The sequence below is a fragment of the Pseudorca crassidens genome, chromosome 1, assembly GCF_039906515.1.
Source record: "Pseudorca crassidens isolate mPseCra1 chromosome 1, mPseCra1.hap1, whole genome shotgun sequence".
In the NCBI taxonomy this organism is placed as follows: Eukaryota; Metazoa; Chordata; class Mammalia; order Artiodactyla; family Delphinidae; genus Pseudorca; species Pseudorca crassidens.
In genome coordinates this window covers 131,820,440-131,840,104 of record NC_090296.1, presented here as the reverse complement: position 1 = coordinate 131,840,104, position 19,665 = coordinate 131,820,440, and the positions used below count along the sequence as shown (strand labels likewise).

Genomic DNA, 19,665 nt, shown 5'->3' with positions numbered 1-19,665 from the left:
GTGTCCACACTGTGTTACACCCCATTATTATTTTCTTTTCTGTAATAGGCTTATAGTTCTAGAAATGTTTTAAGACAGAAGATTCACACACATGCACGCACACACAACCCACTTGCCTCATTAATGTTTCTGTGCTTTTCCAAGCTACCCCCGAAGGCCCGGTGCAGGAATGCAAGCTGAGGGGGTTGCCAGGGAAGTCCTCCTCATGGACACAGCCTTGGGGGAGCCAGGGCTTGGGAACACAGACAGCAGCGTTCCCAACTGGCATGCATGTGTGTGGTTTTTAAGAAATTCCTCCAGATTTTTGGAGTTGTAATGTCTTCACGATATTCATTCCCCTAAAACTCCTGGCTATGAGTGTTGTCCTTCTTTTTCATGGCATCTAGTTGGTAGTAATTTTTTTTTCCTATTAAAAAGGTATAGAATTCTAAGGTGGCAGGCTTTTATTCTTTCAGTGCTTTAAAGATGCTGCTCCATGGTCTTTCTTCACTTGCATTGTTTCTAATGAGAAATATGTTGTCGTTCCTACCTTGGCTTATCTCTACATAACTTGTCTTTTTTCCTCTGGCTCTTTTAAGATTTTCTCTTCATCACCACTTTTAAGCAATTTGATTATGATGAGCTTTGGTCTGGATTTCTTCATGTTTCTTGGGGTTCATTGAGCATCTTGGATCTGTGGGCTTGTGATTTTCATCAAATTTGAAAAAACTGTCAGCCATTACTTCTTTAAATATTATTTTAGTCCTCTCTCACCTCCTTCAGAGCATCAATCACATGTCTTAGGCCACCTGAAGTCCCACAGTTCTCTTTGTTTTCAGTCTTTTTTCTCGTTGTATTTCACTTTGGATAGCTTCAATTGCTTTATCTTCAGCAGTCATCTGCAATCTCTCATTTGCCAGAAATCTCAAGCAGGGTATCTTTCATCTTAAATATTGTAGTTTTCATTTCTAGAAATACCAGTAGGATCTTTTCCATATCTTCCATATCTCTACTTAACATGTTCAATCTTTCTTTTTGCTAACTTCCTGAACCTGGAATATGGTTATAATTATTGTTTTAATGCCGTGGTCTACTAATTCTATCACCTGTGTCATTTCTAGGTCAGTTTTGATTGATTTTTCTCCTCATTATGGATGTATTTTCCTGTTCCTTTGAAGGCCTGATAATTTTTTATTTGATGCTAGACATTGTGAATTTTATTTTGCTGAGTGCTGTTTTTGTATTTCTATAAATGTTTCTGAGCTTTGTTCTAGGACTTGTCTAAATTACTTGGAAACAGTTAGATCCTTTCAGATTTTGCTTTTAAGATTTATTGGGTGGAACCAGATCAGCATTTAGTGTGGGGCTAGTTTTGCCACTCTACTGATACAACACCCTTCTGTGTACACTACCTGATGCCCATGTGAGCCTCAGAGATTGTTCCCTCTAAGATTTTCAGATGGTTCTTTTCCTGGCCTTGGGTAGTTTTCTCACACACGTGTTTCTCAGTACTAAACTGAAGATTCGTGCAGATCCTGTGCAGATTTCTCAGGTTCTCTCTTTGTAAAGCTCTTTTGTCTGTGGTACTCTACTCTGTGAACACTGGCTGCCTCAGCCCCCCAGTACTCCTGGCTCTGTTTCTTCAACTCAAGAAGTCTGCTGCTTCTTCACAGCCCTCCCTCTCTATGCCACAGCCTGGAGACGGCCCAGGCAGTAAGCCAGGACAATCAGAGGGTTCACCTCATTTGTTTCACATCTCCCAAGGATCACAGTCCTTCCTTGCTTGATGGCCACTGTCTTGAAAATTGCTGTTCCGTATATTTCATCTGATTTCTTAGTTGCTTCAGGTGGGAAGATAAATCTGGTCCCTGATACTCCATCTTGGCTGAAGGCAGATGTCAGGATAAGAAATTTAAAGGCAATATTGGGACCACGATCATTTCATTACATGATATCCATTTCAATCCTCAAGGGCATTAAAGAATAATGATGGTTATAGAGATCAATTGGATTACACGACATTTCGGTTGGCGCTGAAGGTCTCTGGAGTTTTGTATAATGTTTAATTTTTCATGGCCCTGAGGAGTTCAATATAGAAAAATGCTGATCCTGGAGATGTACAAAGATAGCTTAGTTCTGTGCCCCCATAGTGGGGAGCCAGTGTTATCCAGAAAGGTAACAGCAACACATTCATCAGCTCGTATGATTGAGTGCTTACTTTGTGATAGACTCAGTTCTCAGCACCTTACGTGTATTAATTCACCAGGAGTCTCAGATTTTAACAATGAGGGTATTAATTAATGCACGGCCATTAGGAAGCAGGCTGCAGTCTCTCACTATCAGACTTGTACTGTCTTGGGAAGAAGCCAGAGGAAAGGTTTGTATGAACGCTTGTAAGATATTTGACAGAGTCTTACATGTATGTTGGTGAACCAGATGGAGAAATGTGGACTCAGGCTTAGAGAGCCAATTCATTTTACGGGGAGGCCTGTAAGGGTTCCTCCCTCGCCTGTGAACGTGTCCAGTATCATCAGTGGTTGGGTGAAGTCACATAAGAACTTAAATTTACCGTTAGGGTCATGAATGGATTTCAGAGCAACACATACTTGAATATCTACCATGTGCCAGGCACTGGCTGAGGCAGTTGGAAAATACTGTTGAGGAAAAGTAAGATTATTACCCTTGAAGGATTTAAAATCTAGAAGAGAGAGATTATCAACACAATAGTCATATAAACAAGCAAATTATATAGCAGGTTAAAAGATGATAAGTTTATGAAAGCAGGGTTTTCCCTTAGGGGATCAGGAGATCTGGGTGCCACAAAGGTGGCAGGGGAGAGTTATCTGATGGAAATTTTAAATAGCGTGGTAGGCTTCCTTGAGGAGGTTACATATGAACAAACAAACAGACAAACAAAAGACTCAAAAAAGATGAGGGGCTCAGTCACGTGGACAACTGAGAGAGGACCGTCCAAGTAGAGGAAACAGCCAGCAGGAAGCAGAGTGCATCCCCACCAGGAGCGTGCCCTGTGGGTTCGAGGAAGAGGAGGAAGGCAAGTAGAACTGGAACAGAATAGATGAAAGGGAGCGAATAAGGGGATGAGGACAGGAGGAAGAAAGGAACAGTACAACATATGTGTGCCTCCTGTTATGCTGAACATCAACTGAAACACAGACCTATAAGCGCACAAATGAGCAAAACACCAATCAAGCGAGCTTTAGAATCCCACAGGGTGGTGCCTGGGTGAGATTCCAACGAGGTGTCCCAGGGCTAGGGCAGCATCCCCAAGTCCTGGGTCCCAGCAGGCAACTGCCTCTCTCATCCACCAGTGTCTCGTTGATATTAGTATGACATTTTCCCCAGCATGAGAAGTTACCATTTTCTAACTGGTATATTTGTGCTGAAGGAAGCACCACCAGCCTTGCAAGCAGGATGATCACCACCAGCTAAGACTGATGCTGAGTCAGCTGAGTACCTCCACACCTCTAAGGAGTCATTCCTGCTGAGACAGGCTGGGACCTGGGAGCTGGGACCCTCTGCTGCAGTGCTTGCACCTGGACAAATGTCTCCTCAAGCAACAAAATACAAAGAAACTATAAGGGACTAAAAATAACTGCGTGCAGACTTCCCGGGTGGTCCAGTGACTAAGACTCCATGCTCCCAATGCAGGGGGGGAAGGGGCCCAGGTTCAATCCCTGGTCAGGGAACTAGATCCCACATGCCGCAACTAAGAGTTCGCATGCCGCAACTAAAAGATCCCGCATGCAGCAACTAAGACCTGGCACAGCCAAATTAATTAATTAATTAAAAACAAACAAACCATGTGCATGCGCAGTTGGGGCAAATTCTGTACAGCAAGATACAAAAAGACCAAAGCAAATCAACTGCCACTTCTGAAGAGTCAGGAGTAAAAAACAGGGTGTCGGGAGCAGAAGCAGGATACTGCACATGCCCCCTGCACACAACACCACCAAAGGGGTGGTCAAATCACCTAGGCCACCCCTCCAGCCCGACCCCTGGATCCATCCCTACCCTCACCCCATATAATGAAACCTCAGGGAGCGAGCAAGCAAAGGAACCTGTTACTTGTTCTCACTACCCCCATGCTGTAGCAGGGGCCCCAATAAAGCCTCGCCTGAATTTCTTGTCTGGCCTCTGATCAGTTTCTATTGATTAAGGAGACCAAGAACCCTGGTCGGTAACACTGCTAGGATTTGGGGAGGAAAATGTCAACTTTGTTTTGGTACTGGTGGAATTCTCAAGGAAAAGGCAAGCAGGAAGGCATATTTCGTGGTTCTTGGTGAGCTGTAGGAATAAATGTTCAGCTGCATTTTAACTCACAAAAGATCTCACTTTATATAGTTGTATTTTGAGCTTCTAGGGAGAAAGGAGCAACACAGCTGAGCTAAACATGCTTTGCTGACCTCTCACTGTCCTCTTCAAACAAAAAGTTGCTAATGAAGGAAAATAAAATACCAGGTTACCTTTCTCTCCTTTGGAATCTGTCTTTGAATGAATGGAGCCTGCCTTTTCTCCTGCAGGAATACTCACACCTGGGCTTGGTCTTCAGCCCATCCCTTTCTGGCTGACTGACCTTGGTCCCTTACCAAGCCTCTCTCAGCCTCTGTTTTCTCATCTGCTAAGTGGAGTTCAAAGCCCCTGCCCTCAAGGGTTGCAGTCAGGGTTTCATGTGACAGTGCATGGAAAGAGTCTAGCCTAGAAGATCATGAGCCACCAGTAGTGGTACCTCCCTCCTCCTATCTCTCCTCACCCAACTGATGTGCAACAGCCTGGCTCCTAGAAGGCAATGGCTGCGGCTCTTTGGGAGGAGGCAGCCTCTGTCCAGCTCCCGCCCCAGGTAATCCTGTTGGCCAGGGAAGACTCCACAGTGGGCAGAGTGGCCACTGTGTGTCCGCTGACTCAGCTGGGCGCTTCCCTCTTCTCCATTCTGGGTGCCCGGGGCACGTCTACCCTTCTCGAATGCTTGGCATCCTCTACTGGGGTACCATGCACATGGATCTCCTGGTGTCACCGCACCATCAAACGACCCTCTGAAACCTGCCCTCTCTGATAGTTCTGTGCCATCATGCACTTTAAGTGACTGAAGGCTGGGACAGACAAACAGGATGCCTCTTGGCCAGCCTACGGTACATGAATGAGTGCCTCAATGGTCAAGCCTCAACGGTCAAGGCTGATGGGGAGCACCAGACATCGTAGCAGACCACTGGGGATGATCGGATCCGGGGGCTGGTCCCATCTCCCCAGGGAGGTGTCCTTCAACCCAGCCGTGGCTGGGCGTGAAGTGGGAGACAGCTTCCTGTTACCAGGGCCTGGAAGAGACCCTTGCTGGCACCTCCACAGGGGAACGGAAGAGGAAGACTCAGGACAACCCTGTGAATAAATGCCCTTTGAGGAAACAGCTAGCAGGAGGTGCTAGGTTGGTTGTGAGGCACGGCCCTTTTCCATACTCCACACAATGGCAGGCAGTGCCCCACCTGCAGATTCCACCCAGATTTCCTGAACCAATTCAAGCATAGCCAGGAAACGCTCAAGAGGCAGCATCCCGCCTCCTGGAGTCCAGGCTGACCTGCTGTGCTGGCCGGGATCCCGGGGTCTCATTTTGAAGGCACAGTCCGGGTCTATCCATCTGTCTTGGAGTTGCTCCCGTCCTGAGTTCTTGCTCTGGGCACCCATCCAGCCCTGCAGGCTGCCTCCCTGGGACTAGATGCTGCCCTGAGCTCCAGGCCGACTGCCACTGGGTGGCTCCTGAGTCCCACACATCCCAGGCTGGTTCTCCTGCTCCTGTCCTCCTGCCCCATGATGGTGCCGGCTCCACATCCATCCCTGAGCCAGCTGCCAACTGCTGGCTGAGCCACAGGCTGCTCTGGCCCTCCCCTGGGGCTCCAGCATGGAGACAGCCTGCCCCAGGGCCTGAGCACATCCCCCCCACCCACAGAAGTGGCCCAGCTGTCTGCAGTACGGTGAGAAAGTGCACGCTCTGGGGGTGAACAGACTTGAGTCAAATCCTCTACTTATCTACTGGCCAAGCCATTCTGAATGATCAGTTCACCCCTGAGGCTTGATGTTATCATCTGTACCCTGGCAGTAACCTCGGGAGTCTGTGGTAAGGGTTAATTGATATCAGGCACATTGGAAGCTTTAGGGCAAAGCATGTGGGCATTGTTCAGTAAATGGTAACATTTTAATGGGGTTATTAATACTATTATCATATAATCAATTTATTATTTGTTAAATGTTCTCAATATGACACTCTCCAACGTCCAGTAGTTTTTAGCTCTCTTCTATATCTGTGCCGGGTTTGATATCACCTCCAAGAATAGGCTAATTTACTTTTTCCTAGTGTCTTACTGTTTCCATGTTAAGACAGGCTACTAAGAAAGAAATACCTTTGGATTAAAAAACAAAACAAAATAAAACATTAGGCTATTGGTGTCAGCAGTAACTCTGAACCATCCCCCTGCCTATGTGTGCATGTGTGTGTATGTGTTCATGCACATGTATGTGTGTGGCTCACTCTGGGTGCCCCGTGAAGCTGTTCATGAGGTATATTCGTGTGCATGTATGTGCATGCACGTATGCACATATGTTTACGTGTGTGTGTGTGTGGAGTGTAAATGCCTGTATCCTCCCACAGAAGCCAGGTGCTCCTTCCTGAGCCAGCCTTCCCCTCCTGAGGCTGCTTACCTCCATGTTTCTGCAGAAGGTGGCGTTGGTGCCGAAGAGGATCTGGCACTGCTCGTTGGCGCTGTAGTGCATGCCTGGCAGCTTGTGGGGCAGGCGCACTGCGTGCTGGCTCCTGGGGTCTGTGACCAGCAAACAAGTGCTAACTTTTGACCTGAAACAGCCGAGAGGCAAGTTGGTTTGCAAATGTACCACCCAGGTTTTTGTCCTGCTTTTTCAATCACTGAGAAGCAGGAACCTCCAAATTATTTATGGGGAGATGACCAGGCACCAGACACAAGGGCTGCACTTTTTGCTCTTTTTCCACATAGCTGAATGCAGATCTTTACTCTGGAGGCCATGAGAACTGGGCAACTAGGAAAGGGCCTGGGCTTATCACCCACATGGCTAATGTATTTTTGTCAGGGAGTCTGAGTGCTTTCTTGGATGAAAATGCTTTTGAAATAGAGTCCTATGATATTTTCTTAGAATGTGGCTTTAGCAAAAGTCACTATGAATAAAGAAACAATTGGAGTAGGGTTGTTTTCTTTTAAATAAATAAATAAATAGGCAAGCTTATTTCCAATTCTGTAGATTTTCTTGGGGGGCCATGGCTTCTGGCTGGTCCAGATGCCCCACCTGGCCATGAAAGTTGGCTGGTGGCACACTGTGCAAAGGACTTGGGGATTTCAACCAGGATGGAAATGTTCAGAGATGTTGAGAACAGCTCTGAAAAATTAAACTGGGGGTTGTGTGGCTGCGGCTCCATTAGGAGTTAAATACTTGAATGCTTTTATTTTTTAATTCCTAAAACAAGGCAGATGGTAGTAAAAAGAAAACCCAGCCTCTCGCCAAGATTCTTGAAGAAAAGAGTTGCACGCACGCAATACACACAGGCTGATACTGGTTCACCTCTCCTGGGCTCAAACTCATGGGATACTTCAACAAAGTCAGTGGGACCAGTACTGTATATGTGAGCAGATGAAAATACCTTTGTTTCACTGACCCTTCTGGGTAAAATGAAATAATGTCAAGTGGCTTCCAACATTGCATTATGATTTGGTGATACAAGTACTCAGTAGGAAATAGACTATATTAAAACTAACGAGGCAATTTTTTTAAATTATTATTTTTATTTATTTATTGGCACACCAGGTCTTAGTTGCAGCACGTGGGTTCTTCGCTGTGGCATGTTTAGTTGCAGCATGCAGGATCTTTAGTTGCAGCATGCATGTGGCATCTAATTCCCCAACCCTGGATTGAACCTGGGCCCCCTGCATTGGGAACGTGCAGTCTTACCCACTGGACCACCAGGGAAGTCCCTAATGAGCCCATTTTTAAGCCCTGTGTACCACTTAGTTTCCCAACCACAGGAAACCTCATGAAAGAAGACCCAGGATGAAGCCAGAGTGATGCCTTTGGTCCTCCTCCCTGAGTTCACTGGGCACTCCACTGTGTTGTTGGACAGCTCTGTGTGTAGGAGAGACTCACTGACCCCTTCAGTCACCATGGGGTGTAGAGATGATGCAATTAAGTGGTGAAACAATCAGGGTCTGCCTGTCAAACCTGTAAGTTCAGCCCTGAGGCCCTGACACTAAGGGATCCACATTGTATATGAGCACAGACTCTGTCTGACAAAGTTCTGACATCAGATGGCCAATTCTTCCACAGAAGTTTGAGAATGGAGTGATGAAGACACATTCTGGAAAGAAAGTGGCTATGAGATAAACTCATCCCAGTCCCACAAGTGAGGAAGGTGAGCAAGCCCTCCTCCCAGCAGATGGACTCCTGTCCAGGGAAGCAGCCTGAGTGTTGTGGAAATGCCCTGTTCTACAGTAGCCAAAGTGTGTCACTAGGGTGGTGCCCACCCACAGTCAAAATAATGCAGAGAAGTGAAATGAAATCTTGTCAAGATACAGTCACTGCATTGACATTTCCATCGATAAGTTTTATGATCACCAGCTGGGTGCCCAGTGTCATACCAGATGCACACTTGGGAGGAAGCTTGACCAGCTGAGAATTCTAAGAGATTCACTTCTGCTCACACTGACTGAGACTCCAACTATCGTGTCTTTAGGAAGTATTGTAGTACTTTCTATTGCATTGATTGTACAGAACAATTCAAGGACTTACTTGAGGAAGTTTTCAAGGTCATCTCGACTGCAGGAGGACCAGGAGAGGTCGCTGGGGTTCCGGCCTTTCACCCACTCTCCCGACATGATGTGGGACCTGCCAGCGCAGGAGGAGTGGTCGTCATCGTGGTTCATTCCCAAGCTGCCCGAGGGAAACGAGGGGAGAGGACACTCATTACAGGCTTCTCATCTCTTCATCCAGGTTCTAGCACACTATACTAACCTAAATCATGTCTTAAACACAAAAGGTGGCACAGGTGATACCTGGTTCTCTGCCACTCTCACAGAGCAGACCAGGAGTCACAAGCTTAAAGAGAAATAGAGAGGGTGATGACTTGCTTACCCAGTGAATGGAGACTGATTGACCATGTAACAGACAGCATTCACAAAACAAATGAATAATAAATGAATGAGCCAATTACATTAACTGCAATATTATAGTTCTGATGATTGGACTTGCTTTTCCACATTAACATATCCTAGCATTAATGATCTAGTGTTTCACTGCCTGCAGAGAAGTCACTATGCTAACGTGTAGTGGGAACCAACCAAGACTTTGACTTATGAAAACTCATGAACAATTATGGCTTTTCTTTCATATCACTATAGCTGGGTCCACCAAGATCATACCTGTCACCTTCCCACCCAGTTGTACCTGGAAGACACCAGGATGCTGGCTTAGATGAGGGAGGCTGACATGCAATGTGAGCTGAACAATGATCTCAGTTCACATACACACTGTCAGTGGGGTAAAGCCAAGACACAGAACACACATGATCAGGTGGCCCACAGTCTGCTGACCCATGACTTCCAGGGGAGAGACTCACTGTGCTCATTCTTTGTCAACAGCCCCGTGGAAAACACACACACTTCCATTCATTCAAACATATTTATGAGAGGTTTCTCGAGTGCTGGGAATGGACTAGAAGGAGAAGAAACAATGGTGTACAATAAGCCATCCCTGACCTCAAGTCAGCGTGGGAGAGGAGACAGACACAAACAGAGGTAATTATGAAAAGAGGTTCTAAATGCTTCTCTGCAGCCATATTTTCCCAGTTTTCCTCATACGTCTCTGACCATCTTTCATCAATTCCTCTGTGTTCTTGCTCTGCACACCCCCAGGCCACTCCATGCTCCTATACAGAGAGGCTCCCTTGGCCACCCCCACGTGGAGCTGGATTAGCTGATGCCACCCCCGTCCCCGGAACAACACGGCCTGGCATCCGAGCTCCCGCTCCAGGCAGGCAGGGCCCCCTCTGGTCACCCACACGTGTCTGTTCCCATAGTTGAGGGTACGCTTACCAAGGGTCAACAGTATTTATACTCAAACCTATTTATGTCAGTAGTTCTGTTACTTCAATCAATACATGTGGCTACATGTTGTGTTAACCAACGAAATATGAGAATAAAAGTTAAGTTGTTTTCATGAAGACTAATTTAGCTACTAGCTACAATAGGCTGCCAAGTTGGGTGTGGGCAGACAACTGTAAAAGATGAGGAAAAAAATCACAAAAATCTGCCCCTAGACTGCTTCACATGGGTCTTTCAAATTCTGCTGAATCTAAAAAAGAAAAAAAGGAAAAGAAAGAAACTGGATTTAAAGTCATCATATTATAGTTGTGGTTTCTGTGAAGGTTATGGAAGCCCAATCGGCTTCCTTCAAAGAAAAGGCTTTCACTCCCACCACAAAACCGGTGAAAAAAATGAACGTTTTCATGGCTTAAGTTAAAACAAAATGACAAAATGTTTAAGAACATAAGTATAATTTCTTTACTTTTCCCCATTTGAACCAATTTTTTGGTTAATGGGTCAGCTGACCAACAACTATCCTGCTACCTTGTCAGAAAGGAAAGCTTCTGCAGTGCCGCCTACATGTTGGCTCCACCTTCCCCTCAGTCCAGGCCTCTCCTGCCAAACCTCTCCCTGAAAAATGCCCGCTCCTGGGATTTTCCACAGGCTCTTCCACCCCACCAGGTGCCCTCAAGGCAGCTTTCCATCCCAGCCTATCCACGAGTGACTGGCACAGAGCAAGCACTCTGTAAATATTTATCAAATGGATTAACTATTTAATGCAGCAGTAAACATCAAAAAATCGGAGGATCCTCATGCATGGTATCTAGGGTGGCAGCAGCTTGCTCAACAGAAAAATGAAAACCATCTCTGGGTAGATGCAGTCTTGCTCTCCTGCTTAGATGTCAAGAATCCATCCAATTAGGGTTAAGTAGAGAACCAAGAAATTATCAGATACATCTGACCAATAAGAATAATTTTTCAATGTCATTACTCAGGTTTTTATTTTTTTTTCCTGCTTGATATCTATATCTTTATCTGTACCTGTATCTGTATCTATAGCTACATCTATACCTATATCTATATCTATATCTATACCTCTATCTCTGTTTCAGGAAACATAGGAACTGACTGGTTTTTCAACTGCATGTAGCAAAGGATATTAAAAGTCAGCTTAAATTTGATTTAGGGTTTGACTTGGTATCTATAAATAAAAGTGGTGATAGTGTTTTCAAATGGATGGATCTGAAAATGTTGATGGCTTTCAGGGAACTCTGCCGTACGTGTAGAGGTTACAGAAATACGATGTCTCGTGAGAAAAATGGCTCCAACCTCCATCTCTAAGAACATAGTGTAAGCACAGCATGTGGAGCAGGTCAAACTGCATCATTGCAGACCCTGGAGAATCCAATCCCAGGGAGAATCAACACACTATCCTAAACCCTCTCCCACCATCCTGAGCAGCCACCAGATGCTCCCTGTTGTTTGGGAAACCACATCAGAGGAGATCCAAGCCCTGGCAGAATGGCCTCGCCACACATGGAGGAATGTTTCACTTGTGACATGCTTCCAACTTTTCTCCGGTGATCAAGCTGCTTGTAAAAATCAAAGAGGTTCTTTCGCCCACATTCCAGACTCTGCTGGCCAGAGAACCTGGTCTCTCCGGAGACAAAACTATGTTTACAAAAGTGCTGAGAAACGCTGACTGCGCCCTCAACACCCCTATGCCTGCAGGGTGTTGTGTTAACGGTTCATTCTGCCAGCCCCCAGAGAAGGACTTCCCTAAGGAATGTTCCAGTCAGCAGGATCAGCCAGGAGTGCAACTCTTGGGTTTTCTGGAGCTTGTCTCTAATACAGATTGTGCTTGATCTGGTTTAAAATGTTCAAATGCTAAGCAAGTGCCTCATAAATTTACAGTTTGCTGAACTCGCATTGGGGTGGGAGTCTTGATATTTGAGGTCTACATAAACTACGGTTTAGGCTATTTTTAGTTTAAATTAAAGATCACTTGACTGAAAAAATTCATGTTATTTTAGGTTTATGTCTGTGGTAACATTATATTTAACAAAAACATGTAGCATTAAGCACACACAGTAAGTGACTGAGATTAAGGACACAGACGGGCCTCATGTCACATGTGGTCCAGATTTATCAGACACAATAATAACTTAATGGCCTTGAGTAGATTTTATCTTAAAACAAAAGAACACATTGCTCTGAAATTGCTTCAGGAAATCCAATATATACCATGTGGGGATTCTGAAAGGCAATGCTCCCCCTGTACTAGGTTCACTCCAAACCCTGGAAGGCATGGGGGATACTAGGTGTTCTGGGCCTGGTACCTGTGCCATTTTGGACGCTTCAGTTTTACCTGGCTCAGAGCCTGTCTGTCTGTCTTTTGGACACTTTGGTGTTTTGATGTCAGGTTTGCGAGCCAGGTCTGCCACCCCTCAAAGTACTCTTGGCTGTGTTTGTAAAATGAGTGCTTGGGGTGGAATGAAAAACCCAGGAAATGGCTCCCATGAGGGGACCCTCTCCAGTGGAGGGGTCAGGGCTGGCCGGAGTCCTGCTTCAGTCGCCCTGGGGGCATACTGCCTGCTAGTCCCTTTTCAATAAATGTTTACTGACTCTGTAATAACATGAATGGCCCATGGCAGTTTCTAGGAGATGACAGGCAGGTTTGTATTCATTATTGTTAACTAATTAAATAATAATTAACACCTCAGCATTACACTAGAAGGGAAATTCTCTACTGCCACTACCTCTTTGCCAAGAACCAGACTGTGCCCTCAAACTGTAGCTACACAGAAACTTTATCTACAAGGGTCAACAGTCACCAGGGGTACCAGGCTACACTCATTTATACAGGTTGAATAACAGGGTTAATTGTCAGGATCATCAATAACCCCATTTATAGGGAACATAGCATCAACATTCTCTCACCTCGGAGAATTTTTTCCTTTTATTTTTATACAGGAAACTGAGCTCACCAGCTTGTAGGGACTCAGGAACACTGCAACTACCAGAGTAGATCTAGGGCCTCCACCTCCACCACATACAGGACCATCATAATACAAATAATCTTAAACCACCATGGAATTCTGAATCACTACTGGGTAAATAACAACCAATATAGTGTTGGTGTTCAGTGCATTTTGCTATAATGGATAACATCATAGTAGGTGAAAATGGATAAGGCACATTACAGTATATAGTATATATCTCTTTTAGCTAACCAAAGTACTGAAATCACAAAAACACTCACGTTTTCAGGTTTATATAGATGGGATTTTGATGTCAGTTATATGAGTCAGGTCTGGCCTTCCCTCAAAGTAGTCTTGCCTGGGATTGCATGTGTTTGTGTATAAGTATATGCATACACACACACACACACACACACACACACACACACACACACGAGATCCACTTCAAATGGGCCTTAAACTTTTAATTTAACAAAAATTCAACTAACTGGGATGAGAGATAGAAAAAGAGAGAAAAAGAAAACAAAGCATGGGCAATTCTATCCCCTACTCTGGTCAATGAGCACGGGTGCGTGCATGCGTGCATGCATGCCTGTGGCCGTGCACCCTCAGGAGGATGGTATGAAATCCCCCTTTTCATGTAGAAGTAGAGCACTGTATTTGAAAAGGCCTGGCTTGGAGTCAGACTAACCCGAATGAAAATTCCAGCTCTGCCTCTTGAGGGAACAGCGTTACACCTCTGAGCCTCTGCTTCCTTATCTATGACTAAATAGGGCTCATGGTATTTAATGTCATTCATTCATTCAACAAATACGTGTCAAATGCTCTCTATGACAAGATGCTGTCCCAGATGCCGGCACAGGCAAGGCCCTTGCTTCCATAAAGTTTACATTCTGAAAGAATGGGGATGAGCATTCCTCATGGTCAAACAGACACCAAAGCGCCTGGCAAGTAGTGGGATCTGGAAGAGATGAGAGTCTTGCTGCTTCTAAGCACGTGTCTGAGTGAAGGAATGCTGGCTGTGCCCAAGCTGAAAACTCAGGTGCCCTCAGAGAGCTGGGAGTTAATGAGGGAAGCGGGGAGAGGTCACACAAAAGGGAAGGGAGGCTCATGGCAAGCTGAACAGTTTTTACCCTATCATACGCCTTTAAATTCCATTTCTCTTCTGCAATGAGCTAACTGAACAGAACAGGCCTGTTCTGGCAGATATGGCGCAGGGACTGAGAGGATGGGACCCCTGAATAGAGGCTTCATGGAAGCCTTAGCAGCCCAACTGCTCTTGGAAGGCGGTCACCCCATCCAGGACAGCTGTGAGGATAATCACAGACAACCACCAGTCTACACCATGTGTTGCCTTCACAGGAAAAGGGTGATGGTGGTAGCCTGTGGCATAGCTCCCTGTTTCTCTTTGTCTCCCAGCAGCAGGTCCACTCCTGCTCAGCTTCCTGTGCATCCCACAGCCTGGGGTTGGTGAAGGCCTGAGGGATGCAGGCCCTGGGGTTACAGCTGGGTCATCTCAGTGAAAAGCTGTCTCCTGGCCCAAATAGCTCCTACGGGCTCACCAGCCCCTGCAGCTGTGGTCCTGCTCCCACATGACGAAGGTGGTCCTGATACAGTGAGATGGTCTTGCCCTCCTCTGCTCCACCGGCTCTCAGAGCAGGCTGGGCACACGGTAGGGCTCAGTTAATGGCTGTGAAGTGAAAGCAGCACACGAGCATCTAGGTCTACATAACAGCCCACTAGCACACAGAACAGAGGCTACCTTTGGCGCCCTTCCCCCCACTGCCTCATTGGCATTCATCATTGGCATGAGGGGATGGCCCCCAACATAAGCACGAGAACAAACAAGCGGCACCTCCTCGGGAGGCTCTCAGCCTCTTCCTATGATGCCCCCACTGCTCAGAGCATTCCATCAGCCCATCCAGAGCCAATGCACGCAAACATGTGTGTTGTTACTTCCATAGACTTGGAAGTCAAATGACGTCTGCAAATTTTACTAAAAAAAAAAAAATCTATAAAATCATGTTGATTTTTGCCTGGGAAAGTAGTCTATAGAAGGGGGGGAGGGGGGTGTCTGAAGCTGTTTCCACATAGAAATTCCAAAGCAGTTTAGAATGATGGCTACATTGATGAAATAAGGATATACCCTCCCAAGGTGAGTGACTATTTCGGAGGGGACAATACTGATTCAGGTGAAAAGGCTGTAGGGTGTTAAGAAAAAACTCTGCCTCTGTCAAGGCAAGGAGAGTGAGTGGAAGGAATAAGCCAATTCTCCTTCCTCCTTTCCTTAGTCTTTTTGGAGGACTTTACTCTTCCATATGATTTTGGTTTGTCAAGTCCTTTTAGTTTAGGATTGTACTGATTAAATTGATTAATTTGGGGAGAACTGGCATCACTGAAGTTTTGAGTCTTGCCATCCTGGGACATTAGGGCACCTTTTCACTTTTTCAGGCTTTCTTGAATGCCCTTTGGCAAAGTTTTGTAGTTTGCCTCATCAAGGTCTTCCTTTTTTTTTTTTTATCAGGATCATTCCTGGGTATTTCCCACCTTTGGCTGAAGTTGTGAACGAGGTCTGCTTTTTATTCTTCTGTAACTGATTACTAATTGTGTATAAGAAAACCATGGATCACTGTATGTCTTGTGATTTGCACCCTGATGAACACTCACTGGCTCCAACAGTTTGCCAGATGATTCTCTTACAAAATGCAGATAATGACCACTTCGCCTCTTCCCTTTCAAGATTTACATCTCATTCCTTGCCTTATGAAGTTTGATAGACTTCAAAAACGATGCAAAATATTAGTTAGAACATGGGAACCTTTATCCTGTTCCCAAAACTAATGGAAATGCTACTAATATTTGCACACTGGATACAGCTGTTCTAGATTGCTTACAGCTAGGTTGACTTGGTCAGCTTAAGGACACTTTCTTCTAAATAATCATTTTAAGTGGGCTTCCTTGTTAGCATTTCAAAGGAAACACTAAAGAAAGTCTGACAAAGTGGACAGAGAGATGGTCCAAAAAGACAGAGGCCATGGTTGATGTTAAAGACCTGCCCAGAGTCTTCTGGGGAGCTGAGGCAAAGCTCCTAACTCCCCAGGCCTGTCCTCCTAGCTAGGAAGTGAGGGACTTGAACCAGGGGTTCAAGGGGTTTTCCAGTTCAAAATGGAATCATTTTGTGATTCTGATCTAGAAGACTGAGCACAATGGTAAGGCAGAGTTGCTATTCATTCTTCCAATAAGAGCTGGGTGGGCCCTATCTCATACCAGCACTTTCAGGGCACCAAGTACACAACAGTGAGGGGCACAAGCAGCCCTGCCTGTAGGAAGCCCACAGTCTGGCAGTGATCACAGACAAGTCAGCAAGTGCTGACCAGCACTGTCCAGTATAACCTTCTGCGATGATACAACAGTCCCTGTGTGACTATCCAATACAGCAGCCACTGGCCACATGTGGCCATGGAGCATTTGGAATGTGCTAGTATGACTGAAAAACTGAAACTCTGATTTTATTAAATTTTAATTGAGATAAATTTAAAGGCCCACATGTGGCTAATTGCTACCACACTGAACTATACAGGCAGAGACAAGAATCTGATTCAACTAACCTGAGTACCACCATTGTGCTAGGAGCTGTGGATGTCACCACGTTGGTACAGGAGTATATCCAGGCCCACAAATTACTTACAGGCTTACAGATACTTAGAGAAATAAGACAACCTGATGACACAACTGGAGAAGACTCAGTGCCAGGTGTAGACATCAGAAACTGAAAGCCATGGGCATTCAGAGGGGGGAGACATGTTGTCTCATACTGACTCTTTGTATGACCTCATGCCTATTTTTCCTCCAGAATGGTTGTACTAACAGTGCCATCTGTGCTCAGACCTCCAAAGCACAGGGCTGTGGTGTGATGGATCAGAAGGGAAGAAACTAGAGATCTACAAAGGCTTTATAGAACACCCAAGAAAATGAAAGAACGTCAGCCTAAATTGCTTCAGACCATGATATCTGAAGAGAGGGATTCTCTAAATGCCTTCCCACGGAGGCCTCTTATGTGCCTTTAAATCTGGGACATTCTCAACTTCAAATGAATTTCGTCAAAGAATGGCATAAGATCATGTGCCTTCACTAACTGAAAAAGTGAACGGTGGGTTGTAATAAGGCAAAACAAAGGAGATATTCCTATTGCTAAAAAGTTCTCTGAGGCTCTCCTTAGCTCTTTAAAGGAAGATAATCTATTGAGGAAACATTTTTATTTCAAAAGAAAACTTCACGAAAGCACTAAGCTCTTCTAAAATTAACCACTGACACAGTGAATGTCATCCCGGCCCCACAGCCGTCATCCCTTCTGTGGCCTGCTCTGGGCCTGGAGTGCAGAAGGGCTCCCAGGAAAGGGCCTGACATGACCTGCTGAAGTCCAGAATGCCATGAAGCCGTGTAGACGCTATAGCAGCACCAACAAGGCTCAGCCCCCCTCCCAAATTGCACAATGATTCACTGGGACCCCTGGTCTCCTTCAAGTCTGCAGTGGGCCTTCCTTTAGGCCCAGATGCACTAGATGGAGGCCCATGTGAGGCATGGGGAGGGTTCTGAGGACACAGGCTGATGCGGCGTAAGTGGGTCTGAGCTTGTGGCTCCACTCACCCCTTGCCAGTCTGCCAACAGTGTCCTGCAGTGCTGGGGAGACCAACCCTGAATTTTGGTTCCAGGTTGGCTCTCTGAGAAGACCACATGCCTGGCTTATCAAGCAAGAACACAGCAAGGGAGCTGAAGAGTACAAAGTGTTTCCTTTCGTGCAATGTGCTTCCAAGGTTCTGCCGAGGAAAGTCTGCCCAAAGAGAGGGCTCACAGAATCACGGCACTTAGTTTGTTGAAGGAAACTGGGAAATTGGGTGAGAGTCAGAAGAATATGCTTTCTGCTTCTTAGCCTAAAGTGTAATTCATCTAAGGGTGCTGCAGGCACCAGACTGAATAGGGCAGGAAATGGAAAGATGGCTAAAACCTTCCAAAGAAGTGAATCTCGGGCTAACATAGACTACCCTCCAGATGTCAAGAAGGAACTTTCTGTGCACAACGGAAAGAAAACTGATGTGTAAATGGGGAGTGATCTCTCAGTTTCAGGGAAATCTATAGCTGCCACGAATCCTCTGTAGCTGTCCCCTGCGGAGTGCTTCAGAAGGCCAAGGTCAAACTCCTGGTCCCTCTGGGGCCCACACAGCAGAGCTCTGCAGTGAGGTGGAGAAGGGCAGAGGGTGGTGACTCTTTCCCTTCCCCCACCATGTCCCGGGCGCGGGGTTACCTGTCTGCTCCTGCCCTCCTCATGAAGTCCCTGGTTCAGAGGAACATCCCTTTCCTAGTCCCCAAAGTACTTTGCATTTTAACACCATCAGCCTCAGCATATCCATCCAGAGGAGTGACTATCATGGCAGGTGTGTCGGGCATTGTGGTGGCAGATGGAGCAAAGAGGGGCAGAAATGACGTTGGTATCACCACCACGGGCTATGTGCATCTTAGGGGCGGGAATTCATACACTCATTCATCTGCTGAAGGCTGCTGCTCACTGAGGTCTGAGCTGGGGAAGCCTCAGAGGATTTGGAGGGCTGGAGCAGATACCCTAATCCCTTCTAATCATGCCCTCATTCATCCAGACTCTGCTTCATCCAGACTCTGCTATGTGTCACGTGCCAGGCACAGCGCTGAGCACTCGTGTGCCCACAGGACACATATCTAAGGTGCAGACCAAGGTGGGTCCCTCTCAACACAGATGCTGAAAGGCACACTAAGAGCAGGAAAAATATTGACAGAGCAGGGGAAGGAGATGTGATACACAACAGAGACCTCATACCCAAGAGTTGCGGGGGTGGCGTGGGGCGTGCCCAGAGAGCAGAGAAATAGCGTTTTCAGCATGCCAGGCAGTGCATGTTGCATACATCAACTATTATCATCCACACTTCACAGATGAGGGAACTGAGGCAAAGAGGTTGAGAAGCTCTCCCAAGGTCAAACAGCTGATAATGGCCAAGCATAACTTGAGCCTGGACAGTCTATACTCCAAATCTCCATGCATGGCCTGGCTCTTTGAGGATGAAATCTGCCCCCAGACCCAAAGGAGGGCAAAGGATGGGAACCAGCCAACTCCTGCCGGAGTGGCTGTCTTAGAGGTTGGGGGCCAGCAGGAGCCCTCAGGAGACCGTGGATGGCACGGAAAATTCCTCTTAGGGTTAGCAGCGGAGAGCCTGCTTGAGAGCCTTCAGACCTGGAGGGGCTCAAGGTCTGCTCTCAGGGCACTGAGACTTCCAGCAAGACAGTGTGGAGAGGAGAGGGGCTGCCAAGTATGGACATGGCTTCGGGGAGCAGAGGTGCTGGGGAGTGGCCAAGAGCTTTTTCCTGGACCCAGCTTGGAGGAATCACACCTCTCTTCTCCGGGCACCAACCTGGAGCTCCTGTGACATTCAAGAAGGGGATTCAGACTTGCTCCCCATCTTCTTAGATGTCCCCCCGGATCTTTATCTAAAGCACAACTCTGAGACATTACTAGCAACAGTCCTACCCTCCCACCTCCCATTTACACCTGAGGCTCAGAGTGTGAGGGTGGG

At 46.3% G+C, this 19,665-nt stretch overlaps 1 protein-coding gene across 8 annotated transcripts in view; it reads right to left on the bottom strand.

Moving 5' to 3' along the window:
- Positions 1–19,665, bottom strand: part of ADAMTS17 (ADAM metallopeptidase with thrombospondin type 1 motif 17) — a 361,254-nt gene that overhangs the window by 161,500 nt on the left and 180,089 nt on the right. For all 8 annotated transcript variants that reach the window (XM_067755884.1, XM_067755885.1, XM_067755887.1 and 5 more), the window contains 2 exons: positions 8,794–8,934; positions 6,685–6,835 (listed from right to left, as the gene is read on the bottom strand). In XM_067755884.1, the coding sequence (XP_067611985.1) occupies positions 6,685–6,835; positions 8,794–8,934 (292 nt within the window). The remainder of the gene's footprint in view (positions 1–6,684; positions 6,836–8,793; positions 8,935–19,665) is intronic.